The 18,267-nt window shown below is 47.9% G+C and overlaps 1 protein-coding gene across 2 annotated transcripts in view; it reads left to right on the forward strand.

The window, feature by feature from the left end:
* LOC110537757 (transmembrane protein 145) overlaps positions 1–18,173 on the forward strand; it is a 37,292-nt gene extending 19,119 nt beyond the window's left edge. The window contains exons 6-16 of one of the 2 annotated variants that reach the window (XM_036942162.1): positions 3,529–3,613; positions 4,221–4,292; positions 5,559–5,627; positions 5,966–6,046; positions 7,894–7,972; positions 9,390–9,483; positions 10,027–10,199; positions 10,884–11,004; positions 15,111–15,299; positions 15,486–15,546; positions 16,851–18,173. In XM_036942162.1, coding sequence (XP_036798057.1) covers positions 3,529–3,613; positions 4,221–4,292; positions 5,559–5,627; positions 5,966–6,046; positions 7,894–7,972; positions 9,390–9,483; positions 10,027–10,199; positions 10,884–11,004; positions 15,111–15,299; positions 15,486–15,546; positions 16,851–16,870 — 1,044 coding nt within the window. In that variant the 3' untranslated portion in view covers positions 16,871–18,173. Of the gene's footprint in view, positions 1–3,528; positions 3,614–4,220; positions 4,293–5,558; positions 5,628–5,965; positions 6,047–7,893; positions 7,973–9,389; positions 9,484–10,026; positions 10,200–10,883; positions 11,005–15,110; positions 15,300–15,485 lie in introns of both variants that reach the window. The other variant, XM_036942152.1, reaches the window with a different exon arrangement.
* The last annotated feature ends 94 nt before the right edge of the window (positions 18,174–18,267 follow it).

The raw sequence follows: 18,267 nt of genomic DNA on the forward strand, positions 1-18,267 counted from the left end.
TCTTCTCACTGCTCTCTCTTTCTCCTTCTCTCCCAGTCCTGTCTCTCTTCTCACTGCTCTCTGTCTCTCTCCTTCTCTCCCAGTCCTGTCTCTCTTCTCACTGCTCTCTGTCTCTCTCCTTCTCTCCCAGTCCTGTCTCTCTTCTCACTGCTCTCTGTCTCTCTCCTTCTCTCCCAGTCCTGTCTCTATTCTCACTGCTCTCTGTCTCTCTCCTTCTCTCCCAGTCCTGTCTGTCTCCTCTCACTGCTCTGTCTCTCTCCGTCCAACCCAGAACCTGTCTGTCTCCTCTTACTGCTCTCTGTCTCTTCTCACTGCTCTCTGTCTCTCTCCTTCTCTCCCAGTCCTGTCTCTCTTCTCACTGCTCTCTGTCTCTCTCCTTCTCTCCCAGTCCTGTCTCTCTTCTCACTGCTCTATCTCTCCTTCTCTCCCAGTCCTGTCTCTCTTCTCACTGCTCTCTGTCTCTCTCCTTCTCTCCCAGTCCTGTCTCTCTTCTCACTGCTCTCTGTCTCTCTCCTTCTCTCCCAGTCCTGTCTCTCTTCTCACTGCTCTCTCTCTCTCCTTCTCTCCCAGTCCTGTCTCTCTTCTCACTGCTCTCTGTCTCTCTCCTTCTCTCCCAGTCCTGTCTCTCTTCTCACTGCTCTCTGTCTCTCTCCTTCTCTCCCAGTCCTGTCTCTATTCTCACTGCTCTCTGTCTCTCTCCTTCTCTCCCAGTCCTGTCTGTCTCCTCTCACTGCTCTGTCTCTCTCCCTCCAACCCAGAACCTGTCTGTCTCCTCTCACTGCTCTCTGTCTCCTCTCACTGCTCTCTGTCTCCTCTCACTGCTCTCTGTCTCTTCTCACTGCTCTCTGTCTCTCTCCCTCCAACCCAGTCCTGTCTGTCTCTTCTCACTGCTCTCTGTCTCTCTCCTTCTCTCCCAGTCCTGTCTCTCTTCTCACTGCTCTCTCTCTCTCCTTCTCTCCCAGTCCTGTCTCTCTTCTCACTGCTCTCTGTCTCTCTCCTTCTCTCCCAGTCCTGTCTCTCTTCTCACTGCTCTCTGTCTCTCTCCTTCTCTCCCAGTCCTGTCTCTATTCTCACTGCTCTCTGTCTCTCTCCTTCTCTCCCAGTCCTGTCTGTCTCCTCTCACTGCTCTGTCTCTCTCCCTCCAACCCAGAACCTGTCTGTCTCCTCTCACTGCTCTCTGTCTCCTCTCACTGCTCTCTGTCTCCTCTCACTGCTCTCTGTCTCTTCTCACTGCTCTCTGTCTCTCTCCCTCCAACCCAGTCCTGTCTGTCTCTTCTCACTGCTCTCTGTCTCTCTCCTTCTCTCCCAGTCCTGTCTCTCTTCTCACTGCTCTGTCTCTTTCCTTCTCTCCCAGTCCTGTCTGTCTCTTCTCACTTCTCTGTCTCTCTCCCTCCAACCCAGTCCTGTCTGTCTCTTCTCACTGTTCTCTGTCTCTCTCCCTCCAACCCAGTCCTGTCTGTCTCCTCTCACTGCTCTCTGTCTCTCTCCCTCCAACCCAGTCCTGTCTGTCTCCTATCACTGCTCTCTGTCTCTCTCCCTCCAACCCAGTCCTGTCTGTCTCTTCTCACTGCTCTCTCTCTCTCCCTCCAACCCAGTCCTGTCTGTCTCCTCTCACTGTTCTCTGTCTCTTTCCTTCTCTCCCAGTCCTGCCTGTCTCCTCTCACTGTTCTCTGTCTCTTTCCTTCTCTCCCAGTACTGCCTGTCTCCTCTCACTGTTCTCTGTCTCTCTCCCTCCAACCCAGTCCTGTCTGTCTCTTCTCACCGTTCTGTCTCTCTCCCTCCAACCCAGTCCTGTCTGTCTCCTCTCACTGTTCTCTGTCTCTTTCCTTCTCTCCCAATCCTGCCTGTCTCCTCTCACTGTTCTCTGTCTCTCAAGTTCTCTCTCCCTCTCTCCCAGTCCTGTCTCTCTTCTCACTGCTCTCTCTCTCTCCTTCTCTCCCAGTCCTGTCTCTCTTCTCACTGCTCTCTGTCTCTCTCCTTCTCTCCCAGTCCTGTCTCTCTTCTCACTGCTCTCTGTCTCTCTCCTTCTCTCCCAGTCCTGTCTCTATTCTCACTGCTCTCTGTCTCTCTCCTTCTCTCCCAGTCCTGTCTGTCTCCTCTCACTGCTCTGTCTCTCTCCCTCCAACCCAGAACCTGTCTGTCTCCTCTCACTGCTCTCTGTCTCCTCTCACTGCTCTCTGTCTCCTCTCACTGCTCTCTGTCTCTTCTCACTGCTCTCTGTCTCTCTCCCTCCAACCCAGTCCTGTCTGTCTCTTCTCACTGCTCTCTGTCTCTCTCCTTCTCTCCCAGTCCTGTCTCTCTTCTCACTGCTCTCTCTCTCTCCTTCTCTCCCAGTCCTGTCTCTCTTCTCACTGCTCTCTGTCTCTCTCCTTCTCTCCCAGTCCTGTCTCTCTTCTCACTGCTCTCTGTCTCTCTCCTTCTCTCCCAGTCCTGTCTCTATTCTCACTGCTCTCTGTCTCTCTCCTTCTCTCCCAGTCCTGTCTGTCTCCTCTCACTGCTCTGTCTCTCTCCCTCCAACCCAGAACCTGTCTGTCTCCTCTCACTGCTCTCTGTCTCCTCTCACTGCTCTCTGTCTCCTCTCACTGCTCTCTGTCTCTTCTCACTGCTCTCTGTCTCTCTCCCTCCAACCCAGTCCTGTCTGTCTCTTCTCACTGCTCTCTGTCTCTCTCCTTCTCTCCCAGTCCTGTCTCTCTTCTCACTGCTCTGTCTCTTTCCTTCTCTCCCAGTCCTGTCTGTCTCTTCTCACTTCTCTGTCTCTCTCCCTCCAACCCAGTCCTGTCTGTCTCTTCTCACTGTTCTCTGTCTCTCTCCCTCCAACCCAGTCCTGTCTGTCTCCTCTCACTGCTCTCTGTCTCTCTCCCTCCAACCCAGTCCTGTCTGTCTCCTATCACTGCTCTCTGTCTCTCTCCCTCCAACCCAGTCCTGTCTGTCTCTTCTCACTGCTCTCTCTCTCTCCCTCCAACCCAGTCCTGTCTGTCTCCTCTCACTGTTCTCTGTCTCTTTCCTTCTCTCCCAGTCCTGCCTGTCTCCTCTCACTGTTCTCTGTCTCTTTCCTTCTCTCCCAGTACTGCCTGTCTCCTCTCACTGTTCTCTGTCTCTCTCCCTCCAACCCAGTCCTGTCTGTCTCTTCTCACCGTTCTGTCTCTCTCCCTCCAACCCAGTCCTGTCTGTCTCCTCTCACTGTTCTCTGTCTCTTTCCTTCTCTCCCAATCCTGCCTGTCTCCTCTCACTGTTCTCTGTCTCTCAAGTTCTCTCTCCCTCTCTCCCAGTCCTGCCTGGCTAGTATTGATTTTGTGACAGTGCACGGTTCATGCTCCTCACTCTTCTGATGGAGGTACTGAGATCGAGTCTTGGCTGGCAGATGAAATCAAAGGTTTTTTTCTCTCACTTACAGCACAACAACACAAACTCCAGAGGCTTTGAACTCTTCTCTGTGAAATGAGCTCTTTGTGCGCTCACTGTCGCTCCATCTAACTCCCCGCTCTCTTCCTCTGTCTCTCTCTCTCCCTCTCCGTCTCTGTGTCTCAGGGGGAAGGTTTGCAGCTGGAGTATGAGATGAAGCTGACCAATGGCCAGTCTTTCTGGACACAGCATTTCTCTGCAGACGAGTTTGGTGAGAACGACACAGATTACAGAATGAACGTTAATGGCTCGTCCAACACTATTTAACACGGCCAATAAAGCATATTAAAATGAACAAATTATTACAACGAAGGAATGGATGAATGAATTAATGATGATGGATTAACATGAGCGGAATGGGTAAAAAGGAAACGCAGTTTAGAAAATGACAATATTAATCTCTCTCTTTCTGTCACCCTCTCTGTTCCTCTCCCTCCCTCCCCCTCTCTCATCACCATCTCACACCCTCTATGTGCCTCTCTCTCTTTCTGTCACTCTCTCTGTTCCTCTCCCTCCCTCCCCCTCTCTCATCACCATCTCACACCCTCTATGTGCCTCTCTCTCTTTCTGTCACCCTCTCTGTTCCTCTCCCTCCGCCTCTCTCAATCACCATCTCACACCCTCTGTGCCTCTCTCTCTTTCTGTCACTCTCTCTGTTCCTCTCCCTCCCTCCCCCTCTCTCATCACCATCTCACACCCTCTATCTGCCTCTCTCTCTCTTTCACTTTCGCTCCCCATTTCTCTCTCTCTCTCTTGCTTTCGCACTCCATTTCTCTACCTCTCTCTACCTCTCCCTAACCGCATGCCTCTATTCTCAGGGATCCTGGAAACTGACATCACGTTCCTGGTTATCTTCTCCCTGGTCTTCATCCTCTCATGTTATTTTGCCTGTAAGTGCCTGAGGAACAAGATCAGATCACGTCTTCCTCACACCAGAAAAGCTCTTAGCAGCCAATCCTAACCTGAGATCTCTGCTCTTAACTCCCATCTTCACACAAATGTCTCATTGGCATTAATGCATCAATGCACCAAACGTCAGAATTACACTAGCCTTAAGTGCTAGTCCTTTCTGGGAGGAGGGAAGGGGTGTGAAAAGCGCCTGCCTTTCTGGAATGAAGACAAAGAGTAGAGGAATAGAGCTTGTCATTATGGAGTCATGGGGGCATGTCTTTCTGAAATGAGGGAAGAGTGGCCCCTCTCTGGTGGAGGAACTTGTCATTAGGGCTGAACATGTAGCCAGGGAAAGTAAAGTGGGGCAGATGAAGGGAAGGCAGATGTGACAGAGTTACAATATGGAGAGTATCTTCTCAGATAATACAGCCCATGTGTCTACAAACACACAGACTCCTGCTGCACATACTAATGCCTAATACACCACTCCCCTCCCTCTCATTCCCTATCCTTCTCTTTACATTACCATCTCTGTTTTTGTGTCTCTGTCACTGCATCTTTCCCCTCTAACCCACTGCTCTCTTTTCTTTTTCATGTCTCGCTCTTTCCTCTTCATATCTCTCCTCTTCATCTGTCTCTCTCTCGCTCCTCTTCATCTCTCTCCTCTTCATCTGTCTCTCTCTCTCGCTCCTCTTCATATCTCTCTCCTCTTCATCTGTCTCTCTTTCCTCTTCATATCTCTCTCCTCTTCATCTCTCTCTCTCTCTCTCTCTCTCTCGCTCCTCTTCATATCTCTCTCCTCTTCATCTGTCTCTCTCTCGCTCCTCTTCATATCTCTCTCCTCTTCATCTGTCTCTCTCTTTCCTCTTCATATCTCTCTCCTCTTCATCTCTCTCTCTCTCCTCTTCATATCTCTCTCCTCTTCATCTCTCTCTCTCGCTCCTCTTCATATCTCTCTCCTCTTCATCTCTCTCTCTCTCGCTCCTCTTAATATCTCTCTCCTCTTCATCTGTCTCTCTCTTTCCTCTTCATCTGTCTCTCTCTCTCACTCCTCTTCATATCTCTCTCCTCTTCATCTGTCTCTCCTTTCTCCTCTTCATATCTCTCTCCTCTTCATCTGTCTCTCTCTCTCTTCATATCTCTCTCCTCTTCATCTGTCTCTCTCTCTTCATATCTCTCTCCTCTTCATCTGTCTCTCTCTCTTCATATATCTCTCCTCTTCATATATCTCTTTATTTGTCTCTATCTTTCTCTATCTCTCCTAGATAATCTGAAAGGAAGGCAGCTTCTCCATACGACATATAAGATGTTTATGACTGCGGCTGGTGTAGAGGGTGAGTGTGGACCACATCTCTCACTCTCTCTCACTCTCTCTCACTCTCTCTTTCTCTATCTCTCTCTCTCTCTCTCTCTCACTCACACTCACACTCACACACACAGCTGATTGCAGCAGCATCGCAACCTGACTCACACACTGCAGTCGTTGACATCTCAGACATGGTAATGACTCCTTCTGATTATCATAGATATTAACCACTGCTTCAGCACCATACAGATAGCTCCCTGTCTCTGTATAGGGTAGGACTGCTGCTGCTATATGCAGCTCTGCAGTGCAGAACAGTGAAATATCCCTCTCTCTGTCTCTCCCTCTCCTCCCTCCTCCTCCCCTCAGTTGTTAGCCTTCTGTTCCACTGTATCTACTGGGGCCTGTATGCCAGAGATGGAGTGGGCAACGGCAGTCTCAAGATAATGGGTGAGCATGATCATCACAAACACCCTGATAAAGGATGTAATGCAGAAACACCCTGATAATAGATGTCATCCAGAAACACCCTGATAAAGGATGTAATGCAGAAACACCCTGATAAAGGATTTAATGCAGAAACACCCTGATAAAGGATGTAATGCAGAATCACCCTGATAAAGGATGTAATGCAGAATCACCCTGATAAAGGATGTAATGCAGAATCACCCTGATGAAGGATGTAATGCAGAATCACCCTGATGAAGGATGTAATGCAGAATCACCCTGATAAAGGATGTAATGCAGAAACACCCTGATAAAGAATGTAATGCAGAAACACCCTGATAAAGAATGTAATGCAGAAACACCCTGATGAAGGATGTAATGCAGAAACACCCTGATAAAGGATGTAATGCAGAAACACCCTGATAAAGGATGTAATCCAGAAACACCCTGATAAAGGATGTAATCCAGAAACACCCTGATAAAGGACGTAATGCAGAATCACCCTGATAAAGGATGTAATCCAGAAACACCCTGATAAAGGACGTAATGCAGAATCACCCTGATGAAGGATGTAATGAAGAAACACCCTGATAAAGGATGTAATCCAGAAACACCCTGATGAAGGATGTAATGCAGAATCACCCTGATAAAGGATGTAATGCAGAATCACCCTGATGAAGGATGTAATGCCGAAACACCCTGATAAAGAATGTAATGCAGAAACACCCTGATGAAGGATGTAATGCAGAAACACCCTGATGAAGGATGTAATGCAGAAACACCCTGATAAAGGATGTAATGCAGAAACACCCTGATAAAGGATGTAATGAAGAAACACCCTGATAAAGTATGTAATTAAGAAACACCCAGATAAAGGATGTAATGCAGAAACACCCTGATAAAGGATGTAATGCAGAAACACCCTGATAAAGGATGTAATGAAGAAACACCCTGATAAAGGATGTAATGCAGAAACACCCTGATAAAGGATGTAATCCAGAAACACCCTGATAAAGGACGTAATGCAGAATCACCCTGATGAAGGATGTAATGAAGAAACACCCTGATAAAGGATGTAATCCAGAAACACCCTGATGAAGGATGTAATGCCGAAACACCCTGATAAAGAATGTAATGCAGAAACACCCTGATGAAGGATGTAATGCAGAAACACCCTGATGAAGGATGTAATGCAGAATCACCCTGATAAAGGATGTAATGCAGAAACACCCTGATGAAGGATGTAATGCAGAAACACCCTGATGAAGGATGTAATGCAGAAACACCCTGATAAAGGATGTAATGCAGAAACACCCTGATAAAGGATGTAATGAAGAAACACCCTGATAAAGTATGTAATTAAGAAACACCCAGATAAAGGATGTAATGCAGAAACACCCTGATAAAGGATGTAATGCAGAAACACCCTGATAAAGGATGTAATGAAGAAACACCCTGATAAAGGATGTAATGCAGAAACACCCTGATAAAGGATGTAATCCAGAAACACCCTGATAAAGGACGTAATGCAGAATCACCCTGATGAAGGATGTAATGAAGAAACACCCTGATAAAGGATGTAATCCAGAAACACCCTGATAAAGGACGTAATGCAGAAACTTTCCCACACAACCCATGCAGTGTAAGAGAGTGCACACGAGAAGATGTGTGTGTCCTTATTTGGGTGTGTGTTGCAAGTGTGTGTGAGCGTGTACTGGAGTGAGTGAGTGACCTGATTTTAGGTTCTGGTATGATGTTACATATTCAGATAATATAACCTACTTACAGTAACCTTTCTTTCACTCTCTGTGGGGTTCTCATTTTCTTCCCATCTCTCTCTCTCTCTCCAGGGAAATTACTGTTCTCTGTCAGTTTCCTGGTGTTCCTGCTGATGCTGATCCTGCTGGGAAAAGGCTTCACTGTCACCAGGTAGGGAGTGTGTTTGTGTGTGTGTCTCAGGCCATCTCACCTATGGTCTCAGGGTCAGAGCTACAGTAGCTGTCCCTCTACCCTAGGGGACATGTCAGTCTAACTGCTTGTCTGGATTACAGGTTCACTGCTTACAGTGTGTCTCAGGATTAAATCCTCCAGCCACTCTCTCTGTCTTACTCCTTCTAACTCGTACCAGTAGCCCAGTCTCTCTCTGTCTTACTCCTTCTAACTCGTACCAGTAGCCCAGTCTCTCTCTGTCCTACTCCTTCTAACTCGTACCAGTAGCCCAGTCTCTCTCTGTCTTACTCCTTCTAACTCGTACCAGTAGCCCAGTCTCTCTCTGTCTTACTCCTTCTAACTCGTACCAGTAGCCCAGTCTCTCTCTGTCCTACTCCTTCTAACTCGTACCAGTAGCCCAGTCTCTCTCTGTCCTACTCCTTCTAACTCGTACCAGTAGCCCAGTCTCTCTCTGTCCTACTCCTTCTAACTCGTACCAGTAGCCCAGTCTCTCTCTGTCCTACTCCTTCTAACTCGTACCAGTAGCCCAGTCTCTCTCTGTCTTACTCCTTCTAACTCGTACCAGTAGCCCAGTCTCTCTCTGTCCTACTCCGTCTAACTCGTACCAGTAGCCCAGTCTCTCTCTGTCTTACTCCTTCTAACTCGTACCAGGAGCTCAGTCTCTCTCTGTCCTACTCCTTCTAACTCGTACCAGGAGCCCAGTCTCTCTGTCTTACTCCTTCTAACTCGTACCAGTAGCCCAGTCTCTCTCTGTCTTACTCCTTCTGACTCGTACCAGTAGCCCAGTCTCTCTCTGTCATACTCCTTCTGACTCGTACCAATAGCCCAGTCTCTCTCTGTCTTACTCCTTCTAACTCGTACCAGTAGCCCAGTCTCTCTCTGTCTTACTCCTTCTAACTCGTACCAGTAGCCCAGTCTCTCTCTGTCTTACTCCTTCTAACTCGTACCAGTAGCCCAGTCTCTCTCTGTCTTACTCCTTCTAACTCGTACCAGTAGCCCAGTCTCTCTCTGTCTTTCTCACTTGCTCTCACTCTACTTTCCCTGTTTCTCTTTCTCTTCCCGCTCTGCTCCTCTCTCATTGCCCTCTGTCTTTCTCCCTTTCTCTCTCACTATCTCATACAGTATAGTAGCTGTGACTTTATTAGAGCAGACTTTGTCATTATTGCTACATCTCTTAAATGTGGTGATGAATAGCCATTTAGATAAGCTGCCTGACTACACTTCACCATAAAGAGGGAATATGTGGCCAACCGTGTGTGTGAGTGCGTGTGTGTGTGTGTGTGTGTGCGCATACGTGGGTGAGGAAATCCATCTCTGTTTGCAGGAGGAGAGTATGTGTGTGTATTCATCTGTCTGTGTGAAAGCTAACCCCCCTGTGTGTATCCGTCTCTGTCAGGGCGAGGATCAGCCACAGTGGATCTGTCAAGCTGTCCATCTACATGACAGTCTACACCGTCACCTATATCATCCTCTTCATATACGAGGCAGAGGTACTGCAGTCTACACTACAGAACTGCTGCTGCTACACTCCTACCGTCCATGCTATACGTGAAGGGCCAGTGTATGACGGTCTAAGTTTCAACCGGGGATTCCTGTGTCCCACAACACTATGTTAGCCTACTGAGTTGAAGTCTAGGTATTTGCTCTAGGAGCTAGTCTTCAGGTCTCGGGCACGGTTACCCTGTTTGACCAATGATATCCAGTCTCTGGCCTGTGAAACTGAATACATAGCCCGCAAGCAGAGGCACTGTCAATGACCCAGTTGTAGAGAAGTGTCAATGACGCGGACACACACACACACACACAAACAAACATACACACACATACGCACACATTTGTAGACACACTCACCAACAAAAACGAGTAGATTTCACATCCCAACATGTCAGCAATCCACAGGCTGTTACAACACATGCTGGGGAACGTATTGTAATACACCTCTCTGCTATTTGAGGGTAAAGTTAGTAGGTTGATTAGTAGGGTGCGGTCCATTAGAGTGGTTGTATGACGTTGTAAGTGTGTGTGTGTCTCAGTTCTTTGACCCAGGTGAGGTGCTGTATGCATATGACAGCCCGGCGGGCTACGGTCTGATGGGTCTCCAGCTGCTGGCCTACGTGTGGTTCTGCTACGCCGTCCTGATCTCCCTCAAACACTACCCTGAGAAACAACCCTTCTACATCCCCTTCTTCACGGCATACACACTCTGGTGAGAGGACATAGCCCTACAACCCTTCACTCTCTGCATGCAGTTATTCTCTGTCAGGTTCATCAACTTCATTCCCTAAAAAGCATTGCACCCGATAAACTCCCCGTCTCCCTTATCGTTCCACTTCTCTTATGCTCGTCTTAAATCCGTCCTCCTCCGCCTCTCGTTTCCTTTTGTCACTACTCCACCATATTCATTTTTTCTCCTCCTTCCTTTACATATCTCAATCTCTCCCTTCCCTATCTCTCTCTCCTCTTTCTCTCTTAATCTCTCTCCCTCATTATCTCTCTCTCCTCTCTCTCCCTCATTATCTCTCTCTCCTCTTTCTCTCTTAATCTCTCTCCCTCATTATCTCTCTCTCTTCTCTCTCCCTCATTATCTCTCTCTCCTCTCTCTCCCTCATTATCTCTCTCTCCTCTTTCTCTCTTAATCTCTCTCCCTCATTATCTCTCTCTCCTCTCTCTCCCTCATTATCTATCTCTTCTCTCTCTCTCTTAATCTCTCTCCCTCATTATCTCTCTCTCCTCTCTCTCCCTCATTATCTCTATCTCCTCTCTCTCACTCATTATCTCTCTCTCCTCTCTCTCACTCATTATCTATCTCTCCTCTCTCTCCCTCATTATCTATCTCTCTTAATAATCTCTCTCCCTCATTATCTCTCTCTCCTCTCTCTCCCTCTGGCAGGTTTTTCGCTGTGCCCGTCATGGCTCTGATAGCTAACTTTGGCATCCCTCGCTGGGCACGGGAGAAGATCGTCAACGGCATCCAACTGGGAATCCACCTCTATGCTCACATCGTATTCCTCGTTAGTACCCTTCATCTCTCTACACACTCACACACAGGCATGCATGTGCGCCCACATACACACACTGCCTCACTGTTGACGTTAATTATCTCGAAGACCTCATTGCCCGCCTCGTTAGTAACCCCCTGCCCTCTACACGCAGGCACGCACACACTCACCTCTCTTTTAATATCTGTGAGTCATATCTCTCTGTCCTCATCGGCCTCTGCGTTAGTATCCTCCCAAACCCAGACTTCTGTACCAGACTGAGCATCTCAGTCCCAGACATCTGTACCAGACTGAGCCTCTCTGTCACAGACTTCTGTACCAGACTGAGCATCTCAGTCCCAGACTTCTGTACCAGACTGAGCATCTCAGTCCCAGACATCTATACCAGACTGAGACTCTCTGTCCCAGACTTCTGTACCAGACTGAGCATCTCAGTCCCAGACATCTGTACCAGACTGAGCCTCTCTGTCACAGACTTCTGTACCAGACTGAGCCTCTCTGTCCCAGACTTCTGTACCAGACTGAGCATCTCAGTCCCAGACATCTGTACCAGACTGAGCCTCTCTGTCACAGACTTCTGTACCAGACTGAGCATCTCAGTCCCAGACTTCTGTACCAGACTGAGCATCTCAGTCCCAGACATCTGTACCAGACTGAGACTCTCTGTCCCAGACTTCTGTACCAGACTGAGCCTCTCAGTCCCAGACTTCTGTACCAGACTGAGCATCTCAGTCCCAGACATCTGTACCAGACTGAGACTCTCTGTCCCAGACATCTGTACCAGACTGAGACTCTCGGTCCCAGACATCTGTACCAGACTGAGCATCTCAGTCCCAGACTTCTGTACCAGACTGAGCATCTCAGTCCCAGACATCTGTACCAGACTGAGACTCTCGTCCCAGACTTCTGTACCAGACTGAGACTCTCTGTCCCAGACTTCTGTACCAGACTGAGCCTCTCAGTCCCAGACTTCTGTACCAGACTGAGCATCTCAGTCCCAGACATCTGTACCAGACTGAGACTCTCATCCCAGACTTCTGTACCAGACTGAGCATCTCAGTCCCAGACTTCTGTACCAGACTGAGCATCTCAGTCCCAGACATCTGTACCAGACTGAGCATCTCAGTCCCAGACATCTGTACCAGACTGAGCATCTCAGTCCCAGACATCTGTACCGGACTGAGACTCTCGTCCCAGACTTCTATACCAGACTGAGCATCTCAGTCCCAGACATCTGTACCAGACTGAGCATCTCAGTCCCAGACATCTGTACCAGACTGAGACTCTCTGTCCCAGACTTCTGTACCAGACTGAGCCTCTCAGTCCCAGACTTCTGTACCAGACTGAGCATCTCAGTCCCAGACATCTGTACCAGACTGAGACTCTCTGTCCCAGACATCTGTACCAGACTGAGACTCTCGGTCCCAGACATCTGTACCAGACTGAGCATCTCAGTCCCAGACTTCTGTACCAGACTGAGCATCTCGTCCCAGACTTCTGTACCAGACTGAGCCTCTCAGTCCCAGACTTCTGTACCAGACTGAGCATCTCAGTCCCAGACATCTGTACCAGACTGAGACTCTCATCCCAGACTTCTGTACCAGACTGAGCATCTCAGTCCCAGACTTCTGTACCAGACTGAGCATCTCAGTCCCAGACATCTGTACCAGACTGAGCATCTCAGTCCCAGACATCTGTACCAGACTGAGACTCTCGTCCCAGACTTCTGTACCAGACTGAGCCTCTCAGTCCCAGACATCTGTACCAGACTGAGCCTCTCAGTCCCAGACATCTGTACCAGACTGAGACTCTCGTCCCAGACTTCTATACCAGACTGAGCATCTCAGTCCCAGACATCTGTACCAGACTGAGCATCTCAGTCCCAGACATCTGTACCGGACTGAGACTCTCGTCCCAGACTTCTATACCAGACTGAGCATCTCAGTCCCAGACATCTGTACCAGACTGAGCATCTCAGTCCCAGACATCTGTACCAGACTGAGCATCTCAGTCCCAGACATCTGTACCAGACTGAGCATCTCAGTCCCAGACTTCTGTACCAGACTGAGCATCTCAGTCCCAGACATCTGTACCAGACTGAGCATCTCAGTCCCAGACATCTGTACCAGACTGAGCATCTCAGTCCCAGACATCTGTACCAGACTGAGACTCTCGTCCCAGACTTCTGTACCAGACTGAGCCTCTCTGTCACAGACTTCTGTACCAGACTGAGCCTCTCTGTCCCAGACTTCTGTACTAGACTGAGCCTCTCTGTCCCAGACTTCTGTACTCGACTGAGCCTCTCGGTCCCAGACTTCAGTACTCGACTGAGCCTCTCGGTCCCAGACTTCTGTACCAGACTGAGCCTCTCAGTCCCAGACTTCTGTACCAGACTGAGCCTCTCGGTCCCAGACTTCTGTACCAGACTGAGCATCTCAGTCCCAGACATCTGTACCAGACTGAGACTCTCATCCCAGACTTCTGTACCAGACTGAGCATCTCAGTCCCAGACTTCTGTACCAGACTGAGCATCTCAGTCCCAGACATCTGTACCAGACTGAGCATCTCAGTCCCAGACATCTGTACCAGACTGAGACTCTCGTCCCAGACTTCTGTACCAGACTGAGCCTCTCAGTCCCAGACTTCTGTACCAGACTGAGCCTCTCAGTCCCAGACATCTGTACCAGACTGAGACTCTCGTCCCAGACTTCTATACCAGACTGAGCATCTCAGTCCCAGACATCTGTACCAGACTGAGCATCTCAGTCCCAGACATCTGTACCGGACTGAGACTCTCGTCCCAGACTTCTATACCAGACTGAGCATCTCAGTCCCAGACATCTGTACCAGACTGAGCATCTCAGTCCCAGACATCTGTACCAGACTGAGCATCTCAGTCCCAGACTTCTGTACCAGACTGAGCATCTCAGTCCCAGACATCTGTACCAGACTGAGCATCTCAGTCCCAGACATCTGTACCAGACTGAGCATCTCAGTCCCAGACATCTGTACCAGACTGAGACTCTCGTCCCAGACTTCTGTACCAGACTGAGCCTCTCTGTCACAGACTTCTGTACCAGACTGAGCCTCTCTGTCCCAGACTTCTGTACTAGACTGAGCCTCTCTGTCCCAGACTTCTGTACTCGACTGAGCCTCTCGGTCCCAGACTTCAGTACTCGACTGAGCCTCTCGGTCCCAGACTTCTGTACCAGACTGAGCCTCTCAGTCCCAGACTTCTGTACCAGACTGAGCCTCTCGGTCCCAGACTTCTGTACTAGACTGAGCCTCTCTGTCCCAGACTTCTGTACCAGACTGAGCCTCTCGGTCCCAGACTTCTGTACCAGACTGAGCATCTCAGTCCCAGACATCTGTACCAGACTGAGACTCTCGTCCCAGACTTCTGTACCAGACTGAGCCTCTCTGTCCCAGACTTCTGTACCAGACTGAGCCTCTCTGTCCCAGACTTCTGTACCAGACTGAGCCTCTCGGTCCCAGACTTCTGTACCAGACTGAGCCTCTCGGTCCCAGACTTCTGTACCAGACTGAGCCTCTCTGTCCCAGACTTCTGTACCAGACTGAGCCTCTCTGTCCCAGACTTCTGTACCAGACTGAGCATCTCAGTCCCAGACATCTGTACCAGACTGAGACTCTCGTCCCAGACTTCTGTACCAGACTGATCCTCTCTGTCACAGACTTCTGTACCAGACTGAGCCTCTCTGTCCCAGACTTCTGTACTAGACAGCCTCTCTGTCCCTGACTTCTGTACCAGACTGAGCCTCTCGTCCCAGACTTCTGTACCAGACTGAGCCTCTCGGTCCCAGACTTCTGTACCAGACTGAGCCTCTCGGTCCCAGACTTCTGTACCAGACTGAGCCTCTCGGTCCCAGACTTCTGTACCAGACTGAGCCTCTCTGTCCCAGACTTCTATACCAGACTGAGCCTCTCTGTCCTTTGTCAGTGACACATTCACACACATACTGTTCTGTTCATATATGTGAAGAAATGTGTATCAGTGTATGGAGAATACAGGGTAATATTTGTACAGGCAACAGGCAATATTCTGAATATGATACATTCCTCCCATCCGTCCCCTCTCCCCCCTCCCTGCCTCGCCACAGGCTATCACTCGGCCCTCTGCGGCCAATAAGAACTTCCCGTACCACGTGCGGACCTCTCAGATCGGGATCCTACTCTCTAGTCCGAAGGCGGGTGTGGCGAGTGAGAGTTTCCCCCACCATGCCTATGGGAACAGCTCCTTCCTGGGCGACTCCCAGCCCAACTTCACAGAACTCTTCTCCATCCAGTCGGTGAGTGGATGTATGGTCTGAGGAGGATCTAGTAACTGATACTAAGGTCCGATATAGTCCCTGTAACACTCCAGAGGTGTTAGAGCACAGAGGAAGTTGTCAGAGAAGGATGTGGTAACTGACATTGTGACAAATACAACCCAGCTTGACCTTTAACATTTCAACCTTTACCTCCTTCTCTCTTAGGGCCCAGTGAAGACGGTGGAGGAGACGGTGGCCCGGAAGGGACAGGAAGTGCAGAGGAACAGTGAGCATAAGATCATCACCACCACGGCCGACCTGTCGTTACCCACCTTCCCCCCACTCCCTCCCCCCATGCCCACCCGCCTCTCCCCCCCTCCCCCTCCACAACTCCCCTCCCACTTCACTGAGTACTTCAGCATGCAGGGGGGAGGGGGCATGGGCACCAAGGCATGAGACAGACAGAGAGAAAGAAAGAGGGACACAGAGAGAAAGATCACGAGGGAGGTGAAGATCAGGTAGCATAGAAAACAGGTCAAGCTATGTATAGCCACGAGGGAAGGAGGGAGGGATATGAGGAGGAAGAGAAGGGGAAGTCATTATAAGCAGACATGTGGAATGGAAATCCTAAATGTCCCATTTTGACCTCGGAATGGGAAAAAAGCTGAATAAAGAAGAGGATATGGCTGTGAGTTAAAGTGCTGAGCTTGTAAAAGAAAAAAGAAGCAATAAATATTTGAACATGAGCAGGGAGAGAGGCTGGAGAGTGGAGACTGAACAAAACTCCTATGAACACTTTTATTCAAGAATTTATAAGGCATCAATGGAGAGGCTGAGGGAAACGTGTAAATAGCTGAAGAGAATGAGTTACCATTACTCTAAAATAGTTGCAGAGTTTATATTACAAAAGGGATGTTTTTTCCCACATTGTCGAATTCCAAGTGATGCTGTGACCATTGCAATTCTCATGCCATTACATTGTACAAGAGTAAAATATTCACTCACACCCTGAAACATACATTTTTTTTCTTCATGTTTGACAGATGTTAACACAAAATATAGAATTTCTCCATATAGAATATGTTGGGATGATTTATATTCTTATATATGTTGATTGCTCCAGGCTATAGGATTGATATACTGATGTTTAAGTGTACAATGTTCAGTTTACTGTGGACCACTGAGGTACGGCTAAAACAAGCATGTACTCCCTGTCTCTAAACTGATTATACTCCATGTGTTCATACAGTGCGTGTGCCTGTTGTACCAAACTACTATACAATAGCTGTGTATATTTCATACCATATAGGCTACCGAGGTGTTAATGTCACTTCTTCTCGATTTCTATTGGAACCTTATGTTACCTTATGTCATACTGTCCACAGACAACTGTTTTAACTCAGAATATTACTGTTCAGTTTTCACTGGAGTGCAAGATATTAGCTTGCTCTGAATGTAATTCCTTGATGTATGTAGACCTTGGTGAATGTATTAATGCAATAGAGCACAGGGAAAGGGGTGGTTTTAAAGTTAAATTATTATTTTTTACATAGAAATCATACTTATAGCTTGTTTTACTTTCAATTTCAGCCTCCGTCCTTGACACATGATTTAAGGAGGGAAAGTTGTCCAGCGAGGATGTGAACTAACTTCACAATCACCCCCCCCCCCCCCCCCCCCCCCCGACTAGTATGTAATGATGTCATGTCAAACCTGTACATGTCTGTTTGTATGGCCGTTTCCCTCAGTGAAGTTGTACATCGGATCTGATACTGCGTGAGGGGCTCATTGTTGTTTATCCATAAGTAGGAACAGTAGTTCTTCCTGACCATGAAAAGTCCTGGGCCCATAAACAACTAAAGCAAACCTTTTAGAGTAACTGTGAAAGTAGTAGCACCAACGTCCTGTTTGTCCTGCATGAAGCACTTTAATGTTCCCCTTCTCTTAGTTTTCTGTTCCGCCATTTATTTCAAAGTGACTTTGATTAGCGCTTTAATCTGGATCATATGTATCCACACACTACATCCGATCATATTCCGGTATCAAATATACAAATGTTACCTGTAGATATGTTCATATTAATCAATGTCATCAAGTGTCATTATCAGACATATAAAAAATGTACATGATCTGAATCATATTAAGTTGATTAATGAAATAGCCTAATGATATCAATGTAAGGGAGGGAGGGGGGTATTCACAAGACTGTGTCAAGGCCAATTTACCACCTGTTCTAAGAAATAGAAGTAATCAATTACATTTTTTTTTATTTTTTATAACTTGTTAATATCTGAGTATGAAACATGCACGTCTCTTTAATCATTTGGTGTGGGAGAAAGAATGGTGGTTAATTGACTGTTTCTAATGGTTTAATTAATAGCCCTTTACTACAGAAAGACAATGTCTGGAGTAGGCTTGGGTTGGTCAGACTGGTACAGCACATGTTATGTACATGAGAACATACGGTCAAAGGTATAATGTAGTCTAAAAAAGAATGACACTTGAATTAGATTGTTCTGGTGTTCTAAAGGTTGTCTCTGTAGGCGTTTATATATTTGTCTCTATTGCCATTACAGTCCACTGTTGTCCATGGTTACGGATGCCATTACTTGACTGAATAGATTTTGACAGACAGGTTCCAGTCATCCTGTACAACAAGCTGCATGATCAACTTATCTATGGTATTTGTCTATTATACACAGACACAAGTAGAAGACCAACGGGAGATGAGTGAGGGTTTGATATGCATGACAGACAACAGCACAGCTTCCTGGGTATTTAGAAGGGTCTGGTTAAGAGCACATTACTGAAGCACTGTTTGAAATGAATGCATTTTAATGGTGTCAAATTAGGATATTCTGAATACGCTGTACATACACTTTTTGCCAAATTAAAATGGTTGGTTTTATTAGAGGCCTGGTCTGTTTCTTTCATACCTTGGCCACAGTGTGAATGTGTAATGTGATGTAGAAGGGCAAGGGCATTCGTCCAAAACATCTACTCCATC

The sequence above is a fragment of the Oncorhynchus mykiss genome, chromosome 2 (genome assembly GCF_013265735.2).
Source record: "Oncorhynchus mykiss isolate Arlee chromosome 2, USDA_OmykA_1.1, whole genome shotgun sequence".
In the NCBI taxonomy this organism is placed as follows: domain Eukaryota; kingdom Metazoa; phylum Chordata; class Actinopteri; order Salmoniformes; family Salmonidae; genus Oncorhynchus; species Oncorhynchus mykiss.